At 46.4% G+C, this 26394-nt stretch overlaps 1 protein-coding gene across 2 annotated transcripts in view; it reads left to right on the top strand.

The window, feature by feature from the left end:
* rnf128 (ring finger protein 128) overlaps nt 1–26394 on the top strand; it is a 135878-nt gene that overhangs the window by 71226 nt on the left and 38258 nt on the right. For both annotated transcript variants that reach the window (XM_033030265.1, XM_033030264.1), the window contains exon 2: nt 22287–22534. In XM_033030265.1, the coding sequence (XP_032886156.1) occupies nt 22287–22534 (248 nt within the window). The remainder of the gene's footprint in view (nt 1–22286; nt 22535–26394) is intronic.

Genomic DNA, 26394 nt, shown 5'->3' with positions numbered 1-26394 from the left:
ATTATGCTGGGATGCATCTTGGCCTGTTGTGGCAACTGCTCTGCTCTTGACCGCCTGAACCTGCAGAGAGTGGTGAACACAGCCCAGTCCATCACACTCGTGGCACTTCCTTCCAACTAGTCCATCTTCACGATGTATTGCATCAGGAAGGCTGGAAATATTATCAAGGATGCCTGTCACCCTGGCTGTTCCCATTTCTCCCGTCTACCTTCTGGGAGAACGTACAAGAGCTTGAAAGTTCCGATATTCAGACTTAAGTACAGTTTCCCCACTGACATCCAATTCGTAAACCAATTATGCCCCAATCCTAGAGGTGATTCCATGCAGTCTTACTCTTATCCCTATCCCTATGCCATTTACATTTTGATTTATAATCTTGCACCACTCTGCTATTTTACACTCATTGTATTTATTATTACTGTGTGTATACTGGATAACTCTGTGACCTTCATTTGAACAAGGACTTTCATCGCACGCTTGTGCACAGAACAAAAGCTATTCTGAATCAATTTGAAGTTATTGACATCAACCTAAAACTGAGGTCTCTTGTTGCTCTTTTGTACGATTCTACTAGGAAAGGTTGATAATGTTGAGTGGTCTACAACAGTAAATTGAGAAGCAGAAGATGTTGTTTTAACTTTTAGATATACAAGGTGGAAACAGGCCCTTTGGTCCACCAAATCCAACCTCACCAGCAATTCCCCCCCCCCCCCCCCCGCTTCTCCTCGACTTTCAGTTTGAATAAAGGTCCTGACCTGAATTGTCATCCATCCTTTTCCTCCAGAGATGCGACCTGACTCGCTGAGTTACTCCAGAACTTTGTGTCTTATCTTTTTGGTATGAACTAGCATCAGCAGTTCTTTGTTTCTGCAAGAACCAGAGCACATGGGTTTAAGTGAGATGGGGAAAGAGATAGCCTGAGGGGCAACTTTTTCACTGAGGTGGGTGGGTTTATGAAACAAGCTGCCAGAGGAGGAAGTTGAGGCAAGTTATAACAGCATGTAGAGGATATATGGACAGATACATGACTAGAAAAGGTTCAGAGGGATATGTGCCAAAGGTGGGCAGGTGGGACTATCTTAAATGGGGCATCTTGGTCAGAGTAAACGAGTTGGGCTGATGGGTCTGTAGCCATTCTGTATGTTTCTGTGACTAAATATTGATTAAGGGTGTTGATTACAGCATAGATATTAGCTGGAACATTAAGGCTGCAGATCCTCCCTAAAATTCATGCTAGGGGATCTTTTATATTCCACAGAGAGAGTTTAAGGTCTTGTCCAAACGTTGTGTTGGCTGAAGGAGAGCTGTTGCCTGGGCAACGTTGCTCTTTGCTCAGTGTTAGAGTGACCACCCGTGTGATGGTGTGTTAACAAGAAGCTGGCGAGCTGGCGTGGAATGAGTGTGGATACAGCCTACTCTGGCTCGGTTAGTCTTCCACCTGTCTGCTTCAAAAGGCTGCGTGCCCAAGCCTCACACGAGAGACTTCAGCACAATGCAGGCTTAGTTTAGTTTAGCAATACAGCGTAGAAACAGGCACTTCAGCCCACCGAGTCTGTGCCAGCCAGCGATCACTCGCACACTGATTCTACCCTAGACACAAGGGACAATTGACAGAACCCAATTACCCGACAAACCTGTACGTGTTTGGAGTGTGGGAGGAAACTGGAGCACCTGGAGAAAACCCATGTGGTCACAGGAAGAACGTACAAACTCCGTACATATGGCGCCCATTGTAAGGATCAAACCCGGGTCTCTGGCACTGTAAGGCAACAACTCTACCGCTGCGCAACTGTGCAGCCCTGCATGTGTTGCTGTGCAGTACTGAGGATGCTGCATTGTTGCAGCTGCCTATCTTTCAAGTGAGATGTTAGACCGCATTTCTGTCTAGCTCCTCCCCCCCCCCCCCCCAGACAGACAAGATGTCATGAACCAATTTTTGAAGAGCTGAGGCAGCAGCATCAAATGTCGCAGCCAACATTTATTCATCTGCTCTATTAAGGATCTTGTATCGCAAGTAACTAGACATTAAAAGTAGACAATTTGTGCTGAAGGAACTCTGTGGAGGACATGGATAGTTGAGGTTTTCGGTCAGTACCCTTCTTTACACTTTAAAAGTGGAGACATGCCAGGAGACGGCAGATGCTGGAATCTGGAGCAACAAGCACGCTGCTGGAGGTACTCCATGGGTCGAGCAGCAGCAGCTGTGGTGGGAGGGGGCGGTTGTGGGAGAAGGATGTCCTAAAGCAGGGTTTAACCCCAAAATGTCCACAAATCCTTCCCTCGCCCCCACTCCACAACACAAATGTCCAGCTCCTCCAGCAGATTGTTAATTGCTCGACCTACCTCCCTCACCTCCCTTGTCCAGCTTTCTCCCCTTTACTACAATCTGTCTGCAGAAGCGTCCTGGCCTGAAACGTCGCCTGTACATGTTCCCAAGAGATGTCGCCTCACTCATTGTGTTTCTTCAGCGCTTTGTGCCCTGCTCACTATTTCAACATCTGCAGTTCCTTGTGTTTCAATTAAAAGTACTTTGTTTGCTTGTTGACCATCTATGGAAGGGATGTGACTAGCATGATATCAATGCAGGACTTTGCTTATTTGCTTTCTTTTAACCGCACACGGGAGATACTTTGCCTCGGTCATTTCATTCTGGCTGTGTCAGTATTGTGTACTGTGATAGGGTACACAAAATTGCTGGAGGAACTCAGCGGGTGCAGCAGCATCTATGGAGCGAAGGAAATAGGCGACGTTTCGGGCCGAAACCCTTCTTGTACTGTGATATAGGATTCAATTTCCGTAATAATGCATTGTTTTCTTGTAGCTATTGATTCCCATCTGCAGTTTCAACCATGAAACCAGACAACCGCATTTTATGTTGTTACCTTGTGTAAGGAAGAATGTTAGTGTTGGGTGCAATCCTGAGAAGGTCAATGAGACTAATGCTCAGTCTGAAGAAGGATCTCAACCTCAAACCTGTATGTGTTTGGAGTGTGGGAGGAAACTGAGACACCTGGAGAAAACCCATGCGGTCACAGGGAGAACGTACAAACTCTGTACATATAGCACCCGTTGTAAGGATCAAAACCGGGTTGTGGTCGGGATTGTTCACCTGAGTCTATATATCAGTATTTTTCAGTGTGTTTCCTCGTGCAGCTTATGACTTCATGCATGGAAATCAGTTTAGACAGGTTTCAAAAGTTGTCAAGGAAACTGTTGCTCCTGAACCTTGAATAAATGTGTTCATTGATGAGGCTCGAATGAATCTTTTACCTGGCGTAACATTTAGTTTGGTTACAATCCAATGTTAAACAGTTATTTTGTCAATCTAAAGTCAAGAAAATTTGACTCAAACGCTTGTAGCTGTTGAAATCGATTCTTTATTCAGTACTGAGACAATTCTTTGAACCTTCCGACACAGAGCTAGAAGCTCCGGGGCAGCTCCAAAGTATTTGTGTTTTTGATACAAACTCATTGCTTTATACAGGTATTAGACATTTCAGATACAGAGGGTATGACAACTGGTAACCAATCATCTGAGTCCTTCTGGTGATTTACAACAACAGTCACATGATCTCCCCTTTCCTGGCCTCTGTTTACAATCTTCATTTGCCTGTGGTATAACTTTGTTTTAGAATTATTTTATTTCAACACAGCAAAACCCCAGTAGGCTCAATTATCAAAGACCACTCCTCAAAATATAAGATACATATGTAATACAATGATCATACAAGTCATACACACTTTCTATACCAAGAAGAAATATATTTCTAAAAATCTAAACAAAGTCTAATGTTTACAGTCCTGCTTTAGACAATACATTTCATAAATTGTTTCACTATAATTTTACACAGTTTGAAATTCTATTACCTATGTCTTTAAAACATTAATTCTATAAGTTTGCTGAATTACAGTTTCTAAGTTCAAAACACACATCTCCCAACCAAGCAAACATGGGTCGTAAATCTGTCAACTTAGTTAATAAGTGTTTGGTGCCAGGATACAACTTAATTCTAATTTGTAGCCCCTTTCCTGCTATCGGGAAGCAGGATTTCCAATCTCATGTACCAGGCGGAACACAAGGTTCATTACAAGGTACAAGGTACAACTCAAACCATTACATCAGAATTACATCTGCTTCTTCGTCTTTCTATGAACAACTCCATCAATCTAATTATTTTCCTCTCAAAGCAACTACTCCCCTTCACACACATCCTATTCCTTATCACAATCTCATTATAATTTAACATAGCCAAGGCTAACTACAGAGTCTATTATCTCTCAGCCTGAATTCTGTCTCAAACTCAGCATAACCGGCCATAACTCTTCACCTTTATGTCACATTCAGAGCTCAAAAATGTGCCATAGAGACAGAGCAGATGACCTCTGGCCTAAGAAGAGCCCCCTATTCAGCTATCCATTCTTCAACACAAAGTCATATCAAATACAATTTCCACCAGTGCTATAATTGCCTCGAAGCTATAAACTAAGCTATGCAGGTTCAGATTCAGGCCTCCATGCCTTGATTCATCGTTCCATGTGTATGTTTTTCGCTGTACTTTATTTTGTTAGGAGATATACGTTTCTGTAAACTTTAAGCTTTTCTTTTGCAAATTACCTACTAAAAGTCACTATCCGAGCGGTTCTATTTATATAATATTTCCTCACCAACACCCTGCAGACTTTTAACAATCAGTTCTATTTTTGCTACATTATTTTGTCTTCATTAAATGCTAACAGACTTGGAAAAAAACCTTCTGAACAGTCCTTCCATAAGATGGGGTACAGTCCTGATTCTTCAACCCCTCTCACTGCAGACGCTGGACTTTTTCTCTGGAACAGTTACCTTACAACACTGAGGAACTATAATTCCCTTTGCTCTACCTATTGTAGTTTATTTAGCAAAACTGCATAGAAACAGGGCCTTCGGCCAACCTAATTATTTTCAATGTAATCTATAAAGGTTTGAACTTTGCAGGGATAATTTGATCATAGTTTAGAGTGAATGATCGCTGCTTTCACTGGCAACGGTGCAAGTGTTTATCTGCAGGGTAAGCTGACAGTCTGAACACAAAGTTGGTGTTGGCAGTCTCCAGTTTCCTCGTATTTCTGGGAGCCACACTGAGTTTAATTTAGAGATACAGCATGGGAACAGGCCCTTGAAGCCCTCCTCCAGAGATCCCGAGCACACTAAACCGAGTCCACGCCGACCAGCAATCTACCTACATGCTTCTATCCTACGCACTACGGACAGTTTTACAGAAGCTAATTAACTACAAACCTGCACAGTTTGAGGAATGCGGGAGGAAACTGAAGCACCCGGAGAAAACCCACGTGGTCACAGAGAGAACGTGGAAACTCCATACAGACAGCGCCTGTGGTCAGGATCGAGCCGGGGTCTCTGGCGCTGTGAGGCAACAACTCTAGCACTACGCCACCGTGCTTCCCCTCTGGCGATGCTGCCTGACCCGTCCTGTCACTCCAGCACTGTGGCGATAATGAGCTGGAGTTCCTGGTATCCTCCATCTTCCTTAAATCTTTTTGATGCTCTTCAGTCGGGCAACAACCTCATCGCAGGCTCCTTATTTTCTCCCTCCACCCCCCGAACATAAGCCACTGTTCGGCAGTGAAGTAGTGATTCAGGCGTTTCTTTAGCTGGGTCTCCTGCTGCCTCTCCAGGCTTTCATTCCTTTCACGGGGCTTCATGCACCATTAGAATTTTAATTTTCCAGAGATGTGTGTTTTCCTTGTTCAAGTTGGTCGAAGCTCGTTCCCCTTCAGTGGAGAACAAATGGTTGTGGATTCCCTTCACATTGTTAGTTTTAGTCATTAACACAACATGCATCAGTCAATAACCCAGACCACCACCAGGACATTGGAGCAAGTCCATTGTGGAAGTATTTGCATTGCTTTAATGGGCCTGAGGTATTGGGCATCTCAGAATTGGTGCCCATGAACCACCCGTCATTCCTGGACGTGCCTGGGTCAAGTGTAGAGAGTATATCTTGCTGGTCAACTCCAGACATGGCTGGCTTCTGGGCTGCTCCATGTCAATGCCCTGGCCAGCATTGCCAGCACCAAGAGGTGCAGGTGATGTTAGTTAATGAAACAAAACTGCTGATGCTGGGAGTAGTTTAGTTTAGAGATATAGTGTGGAAACGAGTCCACACCAACAGACGATCGCCCCATACACTATTTCTATTCTATGCATGAGGGACAATTTATAGAAGCTAATTAACCTGCAAACCTGAAGATAGACACAAAAGTGCTGGAGTATCTCAGCAGGTCAGGCAGCATCCCTGGAGAAAAAGAATGGGTGACATTTTGGGCCGGGACCCTTCTTCGGAACTGTCGAGTTATTCTTATAATAAGGCTCGTACAACGACGTAATCGGAGTCTGTCTTTATTTAGCAACTCTGTACAGCAGCAGCAGCCTCGTGTGCAGGCCCGGGCGTCTCCTCAGCCCAACCTCCGGTTCCGCCCCCACAGCGCCCCCTTCAGCCCGGATGCCGTCACTGCAGCCTGTCCTTACACTATTATTCCATAATACCACATCTCCCTTTCTTTCAGAACAAAGGGTGGACTACCTTTGTCTCTGCAGGTCTTAAGGGGTTTATTCTGCCCTTTTGCTGGAAGACCTGTCCCTGATCTGTCCCTGTTTCAAGCATGCAAACTAGAAATAAAATAACTTACACGTTACCATACTGTGAACTCTTACTTTAGCAGGCTGTGTTCTTCAAAACTTAAACTCTCAGGTTTCAGGTAAATGTAACAGGTTTAGCAGAACAATTTCACAATCACTTTTTCTTTACCGTAGAAAACAAATCAATAAATCACCAATCAAGTCTCTTCGGCTTTCTAACCCCTCTCCCACACCTGGTCCGCACAGTCTCTGTGGTGGGGCCCTCTCTGCTGGGTGATGTTGTCACTGGTGGAGCTGGCTCTGGTGTAGGTGAATCTTCTCCCACCGGTGGCTCATCCGCGTCGACTACCCCACTGTTGGTCTGCAGCGGCACCAAGTGATGCCGGTTCCTCCTCAGTGTGCCCTGAGGCACCTGGATGATATAAGAGCGAGGGGTATTGTGTGTAGATCGCACTGTGCCCTGGACTCGTGCATCGGTGATCCACACATCCTCCCCAGGTACGAGTGGCTCCAGATTTCTCGCTCCGTGCCTCTTGTCGAAGGATCTTGCGTCGTTCCTCCTCTTCTCCCTTTCTTTGGCCCCCAGCGCGTTGTAGTCAGGCAAAACTGGATTCAGCAGGGTTGGAAGGGCAGGAACTGTAGTGCGGAGGCGGCACCCCATCAACAGCTCGGCCGGGCTATAGCCGTTCTGTAGAGGGGTTGCTCTGTAGGCCAGCAATGCAAGATATGGGTCTGACGCCTTTGTTAGCAGGTTTTCCACGGTTTGTACAGCGCGTTCCGCCTCCCCATTGCTCTGAGGAAACCTGGGGCTGCTAGTGATGTGCACAAAGCCATACTCTGCTGCAAAGGCTTTAAAGTGGCTACCTGAGAACTGGGGCCCATTGTCACTTTTAAGAAACTCACAAATTCCATGACGAGAAAACATGGATTTCAGGTGCACCACCACATCTGTGGACCTTGTGGGTGACAGCAGCGCAACTTCCACATACCTTGAGAAATAATCTACTACTAGTAGATAAGTCTTGTCTTTCAGCGTGAACAGGTCAGCTCCCAAGGTTTGCCAAGGCCTGTCTGGCATCTCCGTTGGCATCAGCGGCTCTTTGACGTTCCTTCTCTCTTGGATGCAGGTTCTACATTTCAGCACCATGTCATTCAGCTGGCTGCTGAGTCCTGGCCACCATACCGTCTGTGTGGCCCGGCCCCTGCACTTTGTCACCCCCAGGTGTCCCTCATGTAGTCTCTGCAGCACATCACCTTGTAAGCTGATGGGATGACGAGCCTCGTGCTCCGCAGCAGCAGCCCATCGTGCACAGTCAGCACTGCTCTATCAGCCCAGTAATGTCTCAGCACTCCTGCAGTTGGCTTTTGTCGGGCCAGCCGTCTGTGCAGTACTCCATCAGTGCAGAGCATGTGCTGTCTGCCTTCAGGTGCTCACGTAGGCTGCTCAGATAATCTCCACTGACAGGGATGTTGCTGATGACAGAGTCTACATAGATGTTGGTGTCCTCTAATAGGCTTGTGTCTGTGTGTGTTCTTGCGGCTCTCAGAGGAGCACGAGATAAGGTGTCGGCTGTCCACAGGCTTTTGCCAGGGACATGATCGACTGTATAGTTGTACCTCATGAGTCTCATCCTAAATCTTTGGATTCTTGGTGGGAGGTCATCCAAAGCTTTCCCTCCCAGCAGATTCACCAACGGCTTATGGTCAGTTTCCAGCTCGAATGGTCTTCCCAGGATGAAACAGCTGAACCTTTCACATGCCCACGTTGCAGCCAATGCCTCCTTCTCTACTTGAGCATAGCGCTGCTCTGTTGGTGTCATTGACCTGGACGCATATGCCACAGGTGACCACATGGCATCGCTCTTCTGCAGCAGGACTGCCCCCAGGCCAAAGGAAGAGGCATCAGCAGAGAACTTTAGAGCACTGTTTGGGTTGTATAATGTGAGCACTGGTGTGGATGACAGCTCTGTTTTTAACTGATCAAAGGCGGCCTGCTACTCTGTCCCCCAGTACCAGTGGTTCTTCTTGGACAGCAGGTCCCGTAGCACTTTGTCTTTTTCAGCCAGGTTAGGCAAGAAGCGGCCCAGCTGATTGACCATGCCCAGAAAACTCCTGAGTTCGCTGACATTTTTGGGTGAATCCATCTCTTGTACTGCTCTCGACTTCTCTGGATCTGGCTTCACTCCATCTGCTGAAATCACATGACCCAGGAATTTGACTGTGTGGCGTGTGAGCTCACATTTGTCCATGTTGAACGTAATGCCGGCCTTTTGTGCCTTCTCTAGCACCGCATGTAGCCGCACATCATGCTCCTCCTGCGTCTGTCCCCAGACCAGGATGTCATCCATGTGACACAGTACCCCCTCCAGGCCACCGGTCACTTCTGTCATCATCATCCTTTGAAAGTGCTTGGGCGCTGATGCTATGCCAAAGGGTAGACGGTTAAATTAGTAGCGCCCAAAAGGCGTGATGAAGGTGGTGTATTTGGCAGACTCTTTTGTCAATGGTACTTGCCAAAAGCCCATGTTGGCATCTAATTTGCTGAATACTGTTGCGCCAGCTAGCATGCCCAGAGTGTGCTCGACAGAAGGCAGGATAAACTTTTCTCTGCATACTGATCCATTCATCATTGTGAAGTCCACACAAATGCGAACATCACCTGCTTTTTTTCGGCACCACCACCATCCCGGCACACCAATCAGTCGGCTCCTCAATCTTGGTGATTACGCCCATCTTCTCCATACGGGCTATCTCCTCCTTCACTTTTCCCATAAGCGGCAGAGGGACTCTGCGTGGCGTGTGGAGAGAGAAGGGCACAGCCTCTGGCTTCAATTTAATTGAGTATGGCCTCCGAACAAGGCCCAAGCCGCTACACAGCTTCGGATATTGTTGTTTCACTGATTCCAAGGTGATGCCGTCAACCCTGCACACAAGCTGAAGCCGTTCTATGGCAGGCCTTCCCAACAGTGCAGTGTGCAGGTCTTCTACTACATAAATGTTCTCTATGGCTGTCTTTTTGCCTCTGCGCAGTGTTTCTCTGGCTACACCCAGGACAGAGAGTGCATTGCCCCCTGGCCCAAACAATGGGCGTGTCGACACTGCCAGGCGCTTCACATCATGCCCCCCTGTAATGTCATGGTACACCTCGGCTGGCATGGCGGTGACATCAGCACCAGTGTCTATTTTAAAGCACACTTGTTTTTGTCTCACTTGTAGCTGCACCATCCACGGGTCTTTTCCAGCATCCACGGCTCCCAGGAAAAAGCTCTCTTCTTCCTCTGTAGTGACAGCATTGAGAGATTTTGCACTGTTTCTGCACACTTTGCCATAATGTCCCTTTTTGCCACAGTTGTGACACACAGCATCTTTAGCAGGGCATTCCAATATTCCATGCGAGGGCATTTTTCCACATCTATAACAGACCTTTGAACCTGGCTGTGGCCGTGTATTAAGTTTATTTTTGCCTGGTGTTTGTGCTTGTGGCTGAGGCTTTGAGGGAAATTTGGGTTTTCTGTAGCTTTTTGCATGCAACGCATCAACATTAGAGCACTTGCTAGCACCGCTATTTTCTCCTCTTAAGTCAGACCGCTGTCGTCTAACTTCTTCAGACTGCCTTGTCTTTGTTATAGCAGTTCCAAGGGTTAGGTCTCTGTCTAGCTGTAGCTTTTCTGACAATGAGACGTTCCTCAGCCCGACCACTAACCTGTCGCGGATCAGCTCATTCTGTAACTGTCCATAGTTGCAGTGTTCAGCTAATCCGTATAGAGCAGTGATGAAGGAATCCACCGTTTCTCCTGGCAGTTGCACACGCTGATTGAACTTGGCTCTTTCGTAGATTACATTCTTTTTAGGCACAAGAAATGCATCCAAGCCCGCCTTGACATCCGTGTACATCCTCCTCTCTTCTGCAGTTAGCGTTAGCCCCTTTAGCACATCTTCGGCTTCATCGCCCATGCAATACACTAACGTGTTCACCTGGTTCTCTGCCGACGTCGCGTTTAAGTTGCTTGCAAGCCGAAAGCGGTCGAATCTCCTGATCCAACGCTCCCATTCTTGAGGCTTGGTAAAATCGAATGGCTCTGGAGGTTGTATTGTGAATGTAGCAGTTGGTGTAGGTTGCCCCATATCTGGCTACTACTCATTTGGGGATGAGTGTTATTCTCTTGAAACATCTAGGAATTTGTCTGAATAACCCCTTGCTGATTTTCAGATGAGATATTTAAAGGAGATCCTGTTTTAAGTGTAACGTGGCTCGTTTGTTGTTATTAGTTGCACCTGGGAGTTTTCCAAATTTCTTGACATAAACTGTTCCGTCAGACAATCGCAGTCAACTTGAACCACCTCCTCGTGTCTCCCTGGTGTTTGTCAGTTTGCTTTTCTAATCAGCTTCCAAACTTGTCTCCAAAACGAAGCAATTTTTTTCCCCCTTCTCTGCCTGTCTGATGTAATACTTTTTAGTTTAGTTCAGAGATACAGCACGGAAACAATCCCTTTAGCCCAGGGGCAGCGACCCAAAGCACTGGAGTGACACAGCAGGTCAGGCAGCATCTATGGAACACAGAGCGGCACGGTGGTGCAGCAGTAGAGTTGCTGCCTTATGCCCCTGTCCCACTTAGGAAACCTGAACGGAAACCTCTGGAGACTTTGCGCCCCACCTAAGGTTTCTGTGCGGTTCCTGGACGTTTTTGTCAGTCTCGCTACCTGCAACCACCTGCAACCTCTGGGAACCGCACGGAAACCTTGGGTGGGGCGCAAAGTCTCCAGAGGTTTCCGTTCAGGTTTCCTAAGTGGGACAGGGGCATTACAATGCCAGAGAGCCGGGTTCGATCCTGACTACGGGTGCTGTCTGTATGGAGTTTGTGAGCACATGAGTTTTCTCTGGGTGCTCCAGATTTCTCCCACACTCCAAAAACATACGGGTTTGTAGGTTAATTGGCTTTGGTAAAATTGTAAATTGTCCCTAGTGTGTAGGGTAGTGCTAGTGTACGGGGATCGCTGGTCGACGTTGACTTGGTGGACCAAAGGGCCTTTCTCCGTGCTGCATCTTTAAACTAAACACGGGTAGGTGACATTTTGGTTCAGGACACTACTTTAGACTTTATCCTTTTATGTGTGAGCAAGCATCTGCAATTCCTTGTTTCTACCTTCTGCCCATAAGAGTCCACGCTGACCATTGATCACTCGTTCACACCAGTTCTATGTTACTCCATTTTCTAATCCACTCCTTACGCACTAGGGGTAATTTACAGCAGTCACTTACCGACACTTGGACAGGTACGTGGAAAGGAAAGGGGTAGAGGGATATGGGCAGACGCAGGGAAATCGGACTAGCTTAGATGTGGCATCTTAGACGACATGGATGAGTTGGGCCGAAGGGCCTGTTTCAGTGCTGGATGACTGACTCTTCCATAAAAGTGTAAATGTTTGTAACAATGAGCAAAACGTCACTTTGTTGCTTGATATTGGTTAGCTTCAGTTTAGTTTAGAGATACAGTGTGGGAGCAGGCCCTTCGACCCACCAGGTCCGCGCTGACCATTGATCTACTCACACTGACATTCTACACACGCCAGGGACAATTTACAGTTTTACAAAGCTAATTAGCCTCGAAACCGGTGCGTCTCTAGAGTGTGGGAGAAAAACCGGAGCACCCGGTGAAAACCCACAAGGTCACAGGGATAATGTACAAACTTCGTACAGACAGCATCCGTAGTCAGGATCAAACGCAGTTCCTCTGGCGCTGTAAGTCAGCAACTCTACCACTGTGCCACCCTCTATATTTTCTATTTTGACAAGATGGATGAGAATGTTGGCATGGACTGCTATCGGTAATGTATGGCCTTCCATACGCTTTTGTTGAAATAATTTTTCCATCTGGTAACATATGTCTGCAAGAAGAACTCAAAAATTGCCAGTCACTCTGACAGAGACTAACCCAACAATTGGTTTCAATATGATCACAACAGGTTTTGACTGGGATTTTCCATTGTATCATGTTACATTGAGCAGCCTTCTTTATTAAAAGAAGGAAGTGTGATAATTAAATAATTCTTGCTCCCCGATGAGCTTTTCTTTGGAACCCGTGTTAAATAACAACCTGGCTTGTTTCTAATCTCCATAACAGTCCTCATTGTTTTGAATCTTTCACCGTCTCTGCTGGGACCAAAGACTAGGAACTCTACAAACGGCCGGTGCTGGTGTTTGTGTTCATCCGTCCACCAGTCAGTAAAAGGTAGCACTGTCACCTGCACTCCCACCGAATGCAAGGGATAGATTGATAGCTTGCTGCTAACGCCCCTGTCCCACTGTACGAGGTAATTCACGATTTCCCCAGAGTTTTTCCCAGATTCGAACTCGGAAAATGTTCGTAGCGGGTAGGTAGGAGTTTGTGGATGTGTCATAGCGGCTCGTAATGTTAACGGTGGGTACTCGGGACATCTGGTAAACTCGTAAACTCCTATGGACCCGCTACGGACATCCTCCGAGTTCGAATCAGGAAGTTCGGGAGAACTCGTGAATTACCTCGTACAGTGGGACAGGGGCTTAATCCAACTCATCCTGTCCTGAGAGGGTAAGAGTTCGGCAGCTCAACTCTATTGGACTGGGTGTCCATTTCCAGTTATGTGCTTGAGTCAGTTAATGTTGTTCTGACCAAGCTGAGTGCCATGTCCAGGTCAGATATGCTTAGTATTGCTGTACATCCTCTACCTCAATCTATAGTAATGTATGCTCACGTTTCTGCAGCCACCTCCATGGCATGGTCCAGTACTGGAGTAAACACAAGGAGTGCAATGGGGTTTTTCTACCTTTGTAAAATAAATTAACCTGAACATCTGTCACCGGACACTGATCTGGAGCGAGAAAGAATCAGTGTTGGGAGGGATGGCTGGGTACCAGTCAAGTTGCCATAGAAGGGTCTCTAACCGAAACGTCACCCATTCCTTCTCTCCAGAGATGCTGCCTGTCCCGCTGAGTTACTCCAGCTTTTTGTGTCTATCTTTATCCTGGATGGTGTCAAGCTTCTTTCATTCATCTGGAGAAATGGAGAGTATCTATCACAGTCTTGTCTTGTGCCTTATAGATAGTGGGAGGGGTTTGGGGTGAGTCACTCACTACAGGACATGCAACCGCTGGTCTGCTCTTGTAGTGGCAATATTTGTATTTGGTCCATTTGAGTTTCTGGGCATCGATGACCCCCATGACTTTGGTGAGCAAGCACCGTGATGAAAAAAGGCCATTCGGTCCAACTTGCCCATGCAGACCAAGATGCCCCATTCACGGTAACCCTGCATGCCTGCATTTGGCCCATGTCAATCTAAACCTTTCCAAAGCAGATGTATTTTAAATTCTGTTATGGTACCTGCCTCACCTTTCTCCTCTAGCAGTTAGTTCCACATAACCACCACCCTCTGCGTGGAAAAAGTTGCCCCTCGGGTTCCTATTAAATCTTTTCCCTCTTGCCTTAACCTGCCTTCTGGTCCTTGATTCCCTGCTCTGGGTAATAGACTGTGTTCACTCTATCTTTTCCCCTCGTGATCTTATCACCTCTATCAGATCATCCCTCATCCTCCTGCGCTTCAAGCAATAAAGTCCTAGCCTGTCCAACCAGTCGCTATAGTGCGGGCCCTCAAGTCCTGGCAACATCCTCGTAAATCTTCTCTGCACTCTTTCCAGCTTAACAGCATCCTTGCTATAGCAGGGTGACCAACCTAAACACAGTACACCAACAATGTAATTGCCATGATTATGGTGTGCACCACCCATCTTGAGGTGAAGATTCCCTATGGTTTTGCCCTCAGCTCATTTGCAAACTTTTTTTGTATTATTATTATTAGTATAGTTATTAGTAGTATTATTATTAGTAATAGTATTATTAGTATGGCCAAGTCCAAGGGCAAAAGAACATCCATCTGTGCTGATCTGGTGCGTTGGTAACATAGCAACTAATGCTATGTTTACGATACAGCCAGGTCAGGAAGATATTAATATATTGACGCGAGGGAGGAATGACTTGCTTTCATTCTTGCCCAGGTGGCACCTTTTTCTCTGATGGCAAGATTGTTCCTTTCCAAACTGTAATGAGCTGATTAGTGAGTTACTTCACAATCTACCTTTTGACTTGGAGATACCCCTTTGATTTTTTAACATTAGACCATAACATGAGACACAGGAGCAGAATTATGCATTTTGGCCCATCGAGTCAGCCCTGCCATTCAGTCACGGCTGATCTATCTTTCCCTCCTCCTGCCTTCTCCCCATCACCTTTGACGCCCTTCCTAATCAAGAACCTATCAATCTCCCCTTTAAAAATACCCAATGACTTGGCCTCCACAGCCGTCTTTGGCAATGAATTCCATAGATGCACCACCCGGTGCCTAAGGAAATTCATCCTCATTGAATTGAACATTGAACTAAACCGTCTTGTGGAGGTGCAAGAACCTGCAGATGCTGGAATCTGGAGCAACAAACAATCTGCTGGAAGAAGTGGAGAGTATCTATCGTTGTCTTGTACCTTATAGATAGCGGGAGGGCTATTGGGAGATGGAAGGCGAGTCACTCACATTAGGGCATGCAATCTCTGCAACCATGAGAAGATTAAATTGGGTTGATGCGCATCATCTCTTGCCCAGAGTTGGGGAATCGAGGACCAGAGGATATAGATTCAAGGTGAAAGGGAAAAGATTTAATAGAAATCTGAGGGGTAACATTTTCACACAAAAGGTGGTGGGTGTATGGAACAAGCTGCCTGAGGAGGTAGATGAGGCTGGGACTATCCCAACGGTAAGAAACAGTTAGACAGGTACATGAATAGGACAAGTTTGGAGGGATTTGGACCAAACGCAGGCAGGTGGGACTAGTGTAGCTGGGACATGTTGGTCGGTATTGGTCAAGTTGGGCTGAAGGGCCTGTTTCCACCCTGCATCACTCTATGATTCTATGACTCTGCTCTGATCTTGGGCCGGCCAACTCCCTGCTCTTGGGGCAGGAAGTCGACTCTAGTAGAACCCGTGACCATCGATGCCCGCCGTGGGAAGAGATGCCGTTTATTGTGGGTTTGTTGGCCTGGTCGCAAGAAATAGCTTCTTTTTTTTTTGCCCCGCCAAAAGGTGAAAGTCTAATTGGAACACAGGATCTTTGATCCGCCATGTTGATTCAGCAGGTACAGGTGGAACACAATGCTGAGCACATTCCAGGAAATTTGAGCGGCCTACACACTGACAAAGATGCTGGCTCTGTACCGAAACCTGCTTTTGTCTCTCTGAGTATAAAGGGTATCTCTGACACCTGGGCTCCCTGCCAGTGCACTGCCATTGTTTGCACTGAAGCGAGCCTGCTTGGCCGATGGTCGGCCTTGGAGCTAAGAACTGTCGATGCAATACCACTTCACTTTTCCATGTTCCGCTTCTCGTGCCAACAGATTAACGTCTTCATTTTGTACTTGGCGTCTCTGGTTACACTTGTTAACTTTTATAAGCTTGGTCAGATGATATCCCGCGTGGAAAAAGTGAGACTTGAGACCGCAGTTGGGGATAAAGGCATTCCATTAAGGTGACCGCCATACCTGTGAACGGCAAAGTTGAGCACAAAAAGCTGGAGTAACTCAGCGGGACAGGCCACATCTCTGGAGAGAAGGAATGGGTGATGTTTCTTCAGACTCGACCCGAAACGTCACCCATTCCTTCTCTCCAGAGATGTTGCCTGTCCAGCTGAGTCACTCCAGCTTTTTGTGTCTATCTTCGGTTTAAACCAGCACCTGCAGTTCCTTCCTACACAACACCAAAGTTAAGAGCGTCACTCATTCTATTAACTTGCATTTCTATTAATTCCATGAATAGGCTGAAGTGGTATTGAGTTGCCGGGCAAGTTGGTTTCCATTCTATCTCAGTTGTTCTCCCTCTGTTCATTCCACAGCTCTTCTCTCTCCCCCCCCCCCCCCCCCATCCTCACCTTTGCAACTAAAAACATGCCTCCTTTCTAATTTTTTTCAAGTTCTCATGAAGGCTCGTTCACCTGGAAGGTTAAATGTTTCTTTCACTCCAGCTACTGCCTGACCTGCTGAGTGTTTCCAGCATATTTTGTTTTGTATTTCTTTAGACTTTTGAGTTCAGAGATACAGCGTGAAAACAGGCCCTTCGGCCCATGAAGTCCACACCAACCAGCGATCACCCCCATACACTAGCACTATCCTGAACCCTAGGGGCAATTTACAATTTTTATCAAAGCCAATTGACCTACAAACATGTACGTCTTTGGAATGTGGGAGGAAACCCGGGCACCCGGTGAAAACCCACGCGGTCACGGGGACAAACTCTGTACAGACAGTGCCCAAGTCAAGGTCGATTCTAGGTCTCTGGCGCTGTAAGGCAGCAGCTCTACCCGCTGCATGACTGTGCTGTCTGCACACTTCATCTGATTTTCTAATTTATTTTTAAGTACACTAATTGGTTTGGCAGCATCTGTAGAGGAAGAGACAATGTTTTTGATTTGACAGTTGTTTACCAAATCACAGTAGTGTGAAATATTAATAGAAACAAGGAACTGCAGCTGCAAAGGAAAGACACAAAGTGCTGGAGTAACTCAGCGGGTCAGGCAGCGCCCCTGGAGAACGTGGATAGGTGATCTTTCTAATCGGAACCCTTCTGCAGACTGAATCGATCACCGAATGTGCCCAAAGTCCCTGAAATGTCATCTATCCATGTTCTCCAGGGAAGCTGCCTGACCCGCTGAGTTACACCAGCATTTTGTTTTTCTGACGTGAAATATAAGCAGAAGAAGCGAGAATTTACAGATGCAGAAATCTTGAATAAAACACAAAGTGCTGGAGGAACTCGGCTGATCAGGCACCAATTGGGGGGGGGGGGGGGGAGGGGAGGGTATCAAGAAATAGAGGGCATAGGTTTAAGGTGAAAGGGGGAGGAATTAATGAAAATCTGAGGGACAACTTTTTGCAAATGTTGTGTACCTATTTAGTATTAAGGGATTTGGAGTTAGTGCAGAGAAGTGGTGCCAAATTAAAAAATGAGTCATGATCATATTGAATGGTGAAACAGGGACAATGGGCCGAATGGCCTGCCCCAATTTCTAACATTAGCTTTATGGTCAGACTCTGGACATTTTCAGGGTTATGCTCTAAACTTTCTGATATTAATCTGAATCTTGAATGCAGGAAATGCATAGATAGCTGCAGGAACAGCAGATCAAGCTGGATCGGTGGAGGGAATGGACAGGCGACGTTTTGGGTTGGGGCCCTTCTTCAGTCAGACACAAAGACAAAGTGCTGGAGTAATTCAGCTGTGTAGGCTGGATAACATAGATTGGTGACATTAAGGTTCGGAATCCTTCTTAAGGTATGAAGAAGGGTCTCGACCCGAAACGTTACCTATTCCTTTTCTCCTGAGATGCTGCCTGACCTGCTGAGTTACTCCAGCTTTTCTGAACCTTCTGAACCTTTTTGTGTCTGCCTTCTGTCTGAAGAAGGGTCACAGCCCTAAAGGTCTCCCATCCGTGTTCTCCAGAGATTCTGCCTGACCGCTGAGTCACAGCAAGTGACAACAGGTAGAGGTGAAAGGGTGACAAAAAGGTGTCTCATAAAGAGAGGAGTGTTGAGACTGTTTGAGTTTTGTGACATACAGTGACGATATTCGGAAAGAATTTGAAAGAACATTTGCTCATATTTTGCAAGGTCGACACCAAATGAAAAGGCACAATGGTGTGAATATTTAACTCGGGACTTGTTAAATTCTCAAGTAAGCAAACCAGTCCCAATGCCCTAGAGCGGAGGAGTTCTATGTCGAAACTGGACATTACAAACTAGTTTTGCTTGTTTGGCAACATTTTACCAATGTCTTGCCAAATAGGTTAAAAATAACCAATGACAAACAATGAAGCAAATTGTTTAAGAAGGAACTGCAGAAGCTGGAAAATAGAAGGTAGACAAAAATGCTGCAGAAACTCAGCGGGTGAGGCAGCATCCATATTCGCTCCATAGATACTGCGTCACCCGCTGAGTTTCTCCAGCATTTTTGTCTACCAATGGAAGGCATATCTTGTGTTTGTTTTCTCTCTTGGTGGTTAAGGTGCTGCGGAACCAGGCGTCAGCAACCACTTAAGGGCTTGTACCTGTGAATGTCTATATCAAACAGCTTAGAAACAGGCCCTTCGACCCAACACGTCCATGCTGCCCATCTAAAATATCATTAGACCCATATTCCTCTAAACCTTCAATAAACACAAAGTGCTGGAGTAACTCAACAGGTCAGGCAGCATATCTGGAGCAAAAGGACAGGTGATGTTTTGTGTCCGGACGCTCCTTCAGCCAATAAATGATATTGATATCTCAATTATGTTATTGTGTCTGAAGAAGGGTGCCGACCTGAAACATCACTCATCCTTTTTCTCCAGAGATACTGCCTGACCCGCTCAGTTACTCCAGCACTTTGCCTATCCTTTGTATAAACCAGCATCTGCAGTTATTTGTTTTCACATTTCCTCTATACCTTTCATGTCCATGTACCTGCCCAAATGTTTTTAAATGAAGGAACAATGAATTGCGGATGCTGGTTTATACCAAAGATAGACACAAAGTGCTGGAGTAACTCAGTGGGTCAGATGGCATCTGTGGAGAAAAAAAGATGGGCGACGTTTCGGGTCGGGACTTCAGACAACAAATAATGTTATTGACATTTTTTGTGGGTGCCATTTGGGCGTGAATGTAACTTTGGAAGAGGGGAAGGCAGTGAGAATGGATACTCTGGCTTGCTGTGAATGGCTGCCTTGACCATTACTAGGGATAAACTGATGTTGGGTGTGTGGTGGGTCCCCAGATTGATCTCCCCTCCTCTGCACTGGATGCTCAAAGGCAGGACTGGACTTCACATAGAAATTGAGGAGCAGCTTGGTCTAATATTGAAAGAGGGATTACAGCTTTGCGCCTTTAATGTACAGACTTTGCTGCAGTAGCCCATCGCACAGACCTGACGACCCACCATCGACTCCATCTACACTTCACTCTGACTTGGGAAAGCAGCCGACATAACCAAGGATACACACAAAATGCTGGAGTAACTCGGCGGGACAGGCTGAGTTACTTCAGCATTTTGTGTCCATCTTTGGTTTAAACCGGCATCTGCAGTTCCTTCATAAACATAATCAAGGATCTGTTTATACCCGAATCATTCATCCTCCTTCCATTTACCATAGGGCAGAAGGTACAAAAGCTTGAAAGCAAGTATCACCAGCCTTAGAAACAACGTTTCCTCTCTGCTTTCATATGACTGAATGGTCCTCCCATGTTAGGAGTAGTCTCGATCTTTCAACCTAACTTCATTGGAGGCACTGGACCTTTTCTCCACGGGTCCACCACCGATTTTCCGGCATCTACTTTAATCTGGACAAAATCACCAGAGTGCACTTGAAACCTCCCCCTGGTAGTCCCCCCCCCCCCCCGAAATGTGGTGCCTTGGCTGAGCGAGGCGGTCGACCTCAATCTCAACGGGACTTCCACGCCGATCGGCGGGTTGAATTTACACCTTGAGGCTGGGGCTGGAACTCTGGCCCGGCCAGAGCCGGCTGATCCGTTCCCATAGCCGACTCCCGAGGCCCACTTTGCGGGCCGGTGTCTCGGCTCCCCAGCTGCCTCGGTGGACTGCTTCAGTGCCGTTGGACTCCTCTCGTATCTGCAGTTCCTTCCTATCCATTCACTCATTCATGGACTTCCATGCTCAGTGCCGTTAGGAAAGCCTAGCCAAACGATACAGAGCAGGACGGCTGCACGTAAATGTAACAGGAACCAAGGTGCATCTGACCTTCTGTGGAATTTAGATCAAGATGAAGCAAGATACCATAGCATGAAACCTGGTATGGAAACTCCACCCCTACCGAGCAAAGCTGATAACCCGTGCACTCGAATATTTGGTTTCATTCAGCTGCTCTTGTTTAAGAACGTGAAAAATAGAAGTTGGAAGGTTGTCCTTTACATCTGCTTTGCCACTTTCTCTGCACCCTTTCCAACTTAACAACATCTTCGGTTCTCGTCGGTTTAAACCAGCATGTGTAGTTCCTTCTTACACTTTACAGCAACCTTCCTTTAACCTGGTGACCGATGCTGAACACAGTGTTGTTCGGAGTTAGCACTTTATTAGCTGTGTGAGGCTTTGACAGCTGCTCCGATTTCATGTCACATCTCAGGGACATGGGCAGATTATGTGACTGGTGTAAATTTCCCCTAATATAGGCACGGGGCAAAAGAGAATTGTTGACATCTGGATCATTCTGCAAGAAGAGGCGGTGGAATCACTTACAATCACTGCATCTCAGAGGCATTAAAACATGCAAAGTAGTGCAGTTTATGCAAAAGGACACAAAGTTCTGGAGTCACTCAGTGGGTCAGGTTGCATCTCAGGAGAACATGGATAGGTGACGTTTTGGGTCGGGACCTTTCTTTAGATTGACTGTAGAGGGGTCGGGACGGTGGGGGGATGGGGGTGTTGGGAAGAAGAAAACTGGGAGCAAGGGGAGGCAGGATAAAGCTTGGCGGGTAATATGCGAACATAGGTCAGTGGGGGGAGGGTTGATAGTTGGAACAGAAGCAAGAAATTAAATCAAGATGGTGTGCAACAGAAGGATTGAAGAGTTGCAGATTGTGGAGGCAGTGGGAGGAATGTGGGAGGAAGGGGGAGGGAAAACATGGGTGTGAGTCGTGAGAGTGCACAGGGGATTGGGGGGCTCGGGAAATAATGGAGGGTTGTGGAGGAGGAGGGGGGATTGTTAGAGGTTACCCAGGGCCGGATTTAGATGAAGAGAGGCCCTAAGCTGTTCCACTTGTGAGGCCCCTCCCAATCCCCCACCCGCACGACTAGAGGAAGATGGTCCACCAGATTGAGATGGAGATGGAGATGGAGATTGACAGACGGAGAGTGAGAGGGGGGGCCCCGCCAAGAGTTGAACGGCAGGTGTCCTGCCTTGGCCGGAGGCCGCCTAGATTTTGAGGCCCTGGGCTTCAGCCTATGAAGCCTAGTGATAAATCCGGCTCTGCGAGGCCCCCCCTAGATCTCGAGGCCCTAAGCTTTAGCTTGTCAAGCTTATACGTAAATCCGGCCCTGAGGTTACCTAAAATTGGAGAATTCAATGTTTGTGGGAAATCGGAGCGCTTGGTGAAAACCCACATGGAGAACGTACAAATTCCACACCGACAGCACCTGTAGTCAGGATCGAACCCAGGTCACTGCTGCCATGACGCAGCAAAGTCCGCTTTTCGCCACTCTCCCAAAAATCTCTCGTTCATTTGGGCAATTAATTTAGTTTAGTGTCACGTGTCCCGAGGTACAGTGACATTTTCTTGTTGTGTGCTAACCAGCATTTGTATGTCGGGGTGTATCCATGAATCCGGGGCTTGCTCGTATGTAGGGGTGTCGATAAGTGGGGGGTGGGGTGTAAGACTGTCCATGTCAATTGATCGTGACCCTGGGCTACCTGCATGTCAATAATGATGTGATTAGACCCACTTGAGGCCTTTGTGCTCTTTGTCAGTGTTATCCATCAACATGAAATCTTAAATGATGTCACTATAACATGAGAATTTGCTGCTGCCTCTATTGATCCTTTCACATTGAAAAGTGTGCAATGCTTACTCTACCTCCTCTTTCGCAGGGACTGGCAAAACGGTGGCTGTAATGATTGGCAACATTAAAGGGCGTGAGATTCTGTCGCTGGTGAAGAACGGGATCCCGGTTTACATGGTGATCGAGGTTGGGCGGCAGCACGGACCGTGGATGAGCCAGTACTCCATCTTCTTTGTCTCCATTTCCTTCTTCGTGATCACTGCCGCCACGGTCGGCTATTTCATCTTCTACACGGCCAGGAGACTGCAGATCGCAAGGACTCAGTTAAGGAAGCAGGTCTGTTTCCCGTGGCATGAACATTAATTTCTCCAACTTCAAGTAACCCCTACATTCCCTCTCCCTCTATTCTTCCCCCACCCAAGTCGTACCAGCTTCAAAGTCGTCTTGTTGAGTCTCATGTTTAAGAAAGAACTGCAGATGCTGGAAAAATCGAAGCTAGACAAAATATGCTGGAGAAACTCAGCGGGTGGGGCAGCATTTATGGCGACGTTTCGGGTCGAGACCCTTCTTCAGACTGATATCGGGTGGGGGGGTGAAAGAAAGGAAGAGGCGGAGACAGTAGGCTTTATGGGAGAGCTGGGATGGAAAGGAGGGAGTCTCAGTCTATACTCGTTCTCACCTAACAAACAGCTAACAAAGGTACACAAAATTGCTGGAGGAACTCAGCGGGTGCAGCAGCATCTATGGAGCGAAGGAAATAGGCGACGTTTCGGGCCGAAACCCTTCCTCAGTTTCATTTATTTGTTCTATATCCCTCTACATCACCGTCTATATCTCTTGTTTCCTATCCACCTGATTCTCAGCCTGAAGAAGGTTCTCGACCCGAAACGTCACCTATTCCTTTTCTCCAGAGATGCTGTCTGATCTGCTGAGTTACTCCAGCTTTTTGTATCTATCTTTGGTTTAAACCAGCATCTGTAGTTCCTTCTTACATGGTTCCATGCTTGTTGGTATCTGGATGTATTGATGGGCAAATGTTCCTTTGCCGTCAAATGGACGAGAGGATTTAAAATGTGGAGAAAATACACTGATCTGCCCAGATGCAAACTAAATGTTATTGCAATTTCCAGACTACAATTCTGGTGGGATCAGAGAACAATGAATGTTATAATCTAATCTAAGGGCAGTAATTGAGTTTGGTTTAGGCAGGAATTGAGTTTAGTTTGGAGAGGCAGTGCGCATACACTTTCTTCAGCACATCAAATCCATTCTGACCATCGATCACCCATTCACTCTAGTTCAATTTCCGATTTCTCATCCAGGTTTGGAGAGGTATAGGCCAAATGCAGACAGATGAGACATCTTGGTCAACAGGGACGAGTTGGGCCAAAGGGCCTGTTCTGTGCTGTATGACACAATGACACCTCCTAGACAATAGGTGTGATTTTACATAGGCCAATTAACCTCCAAAGGCTGAACGATCTTGATCAGTTACATGTTTAATTTAAGCTTTAACATTGTATACATAATTTTGAATAGTTAAACATGTGACTTGATATGGGAATTGTAACTCTTTGCTTTATGGTTTTTGTGTTAATTTGCCGAGCCGTAATAATGGCTTTGTTTAGTGACCAGTTGGCACCTTCCTCCAGTTTCTGGCATATTAAGGTATTTGATAGAGCTTTGTATCTGCATGTCAATGCAATACTAAATAGATAGGTATAGGATGGAACTGCAGATGCTGGTTTAAACCGAAGTTAGACACAAAATGCTGGAGTAACTCAGTGGGGCGAGCGGTGTCTATGTAGGGAAGGAATGGGTGATGTTTCGGGTCGAGACTCTTCTTCAGACTGATGTCAGGGGAGAGGGAGATACATAGATAAGGATGTTTAAGGTGTTAAAACAGGTCAAAGGGGGCGAAGATCAAGGAACTCCCAGCGAACGATGATCTATTCTGCATATTGCTTTATCTCCATTCTCTGAGTTTGGTTTAGTTTAACTTTGGAGATGGAAACGGGCCATTCGGCCCATCAATTCACGGCGACTAGCTTGTTTCCCCCATACACCAGTTCTATTCTACACACTCGGGACAATTTATAGAAGGCAATTAATCTACAAACCTGCTGGTCTTGGCATGTGGAAGGAAACCGGAGCACCTGGAGAAAACCCATGCGGGTCCAGGGAGTACATATAGACAGCATCCAACATACACAGGTCTCTGGCGCTGTGAGGCAGCAACTCTACTGCTACCCCACTGTGCCGCCTCTCCAATTTTGAGATTATTAAAAGCTTATTGAAAGTTGCTACAGATATTTAATAAAATGTTACTGAAAACCCTTATCACTAAGAAACAGTTTACAGCATTAAACTAACATGTGCATATATATATATATCTATATGTATATATGTATGTCTGTGTGTATGTATGTATATATGTATGTGTGTGTGTGTGTGTATATGTGTATATATGTATATATATGTGTGTGTGTGTGTAAGTCCAAGCTAAGGATCGCTCATCATACAATGATGGGTGTGGAATTTACATCAGACGTGCTGCACACTTGCAGATGCTCTGTGTAAATATGGAGTGAGCTACATGGGAATAGATTTTGGCACTGAGGTTCTGCTCGTTGCTGGTGCAGTTTAGTTTGCTCCCACTGGATGTAGAAATGATTATGATATTCAAGGAGCTTTCTGTCTGGTGTACATGTTTGCCAAAATAGGCACCTTTTACTCTGATCACAAGTCTTTGTTGATTTTTTTGTTTTGTTTTTTGGCATTTTTGGGAGCTTGATGATTCACAGCCATAGGCTGAGGATTTCCTCGATGCTTGGGTATGGTGGGCATTAAGGCCACCAGGGTCATCCCAGAGTAGTGTGGGCAGTGGGGTAACTTCATAAGTCATAGGAGAAGAATTAGGCCATTCAGGCCATCGAGTCCCCATAACCCTTGACACCCTTACCAATCAAGAACCTGTCAAATACCACTTTAAAAAATACTAATGGTGCCAAGGGTGGTAGTAGAAGCAGATATAACATTCAAGGGGCTTTTAGATGGGCAGATCAATATGCAGGGAATGAAGGGAGACATGCAGGCAGACACAATTAGTTTAATTTGATATAATGTTCAGCACAGACTCTGAAGGGCTGAAGAGCCTGTTCCTGTGCTGTACTGTTCAATGGAATTGATCTTGTCATTGCCACTGCCTGGATAGATTGACTTACCTGACATGGTCTTGTATTTGGCTTGTGTGCGGATGTTTAAAATGTCTGCAGGAACTACAAGAGGGATATTTGTATTGTACTGTCTATGTAGAGATGATGTAGGTCACAGTGGTTAAGTCACTGGATTAATAACCAGTGGTGTGGGCTGTGGAGGCGAGGAGAAGTGTTTGATTCCCACTGTAGCACTAATTAAATAATCATCTGGAGTTTTGATAGTCTAATGTTTGTGATGTTAACAGGGCGATCACTGGATTATTGTAAATCCCATTCCCGATGATCTTCAATGAATGAAATAGGGCGGCGCAGTGACGCAGCGGTAGATTTCAGCCCGCCAAGTCCGTGCCGACCAGTGATCACTCACACCCTAGTTCTATCCTACACACCAGGGATAATTTGCAGAAGCCAATTAACCTACAAACCTGTACATCTTTGGAGAGTGGGAGGAAACCGGGGCACCCGGAGGAAACCCATGTGGCCACTGGGAGAGGGCGTACAACCTCCATACGGACAGCACCCGTGGTCTGGATGGAAGTCGGGTCTCTGGCACTGTAAGGTTGGCTCTGGCTCTACTGCTGCTCCACTGTGCCGCCCTATTTGAGATGTGCCAAGTCTTCCCCCATGTTCTCTTTCATCAACTTTATTTATTACCTGGCAGCCACCTAGAAGAAGGGCAATTTACATGGCAATTTACTCAGCCCATCTTTGGGATGTGGGAGGAGACCAATGTGACTGAGCAAACTCCACGTTGTAAGCACCGAATATTAAGGTCACAGGAGCTGAGGCACAGACGCTACCTGCTGCACACTGCGCCGGCTTCTGCATTGGCATTGCCTCTACAACATGGTTGTACCCTATCAGGGAAACTGCCACAGGTGGATTTTGCAGTTGTCTTAATAAGAATCTTGTAACTGACGCGTTTCATTGCACCAGGTAAAAGGCGGAGCTTAGCATGAATCTTAAATTCCTTTGTGT

The sequence above is a fragment of the Amblyraja radiata genome, chromosome 12, assembly GCF_010909765.2.
Source record: "Amblyraja radiata isolate CabotCenter1 chromosome 12, sAmbRad1.1.pri, whole genome shotgun sequence".
NCBI classification, from domain to species: Eukaryota; Metazoa; Chordata; class Chondrichthyes; order Rajiformes; family Rajidae; genus Amblyraja; species Amblyraja radiata.
This window is presented reverse-complemented; position numbering and strand designations above follow the sequence as displayed.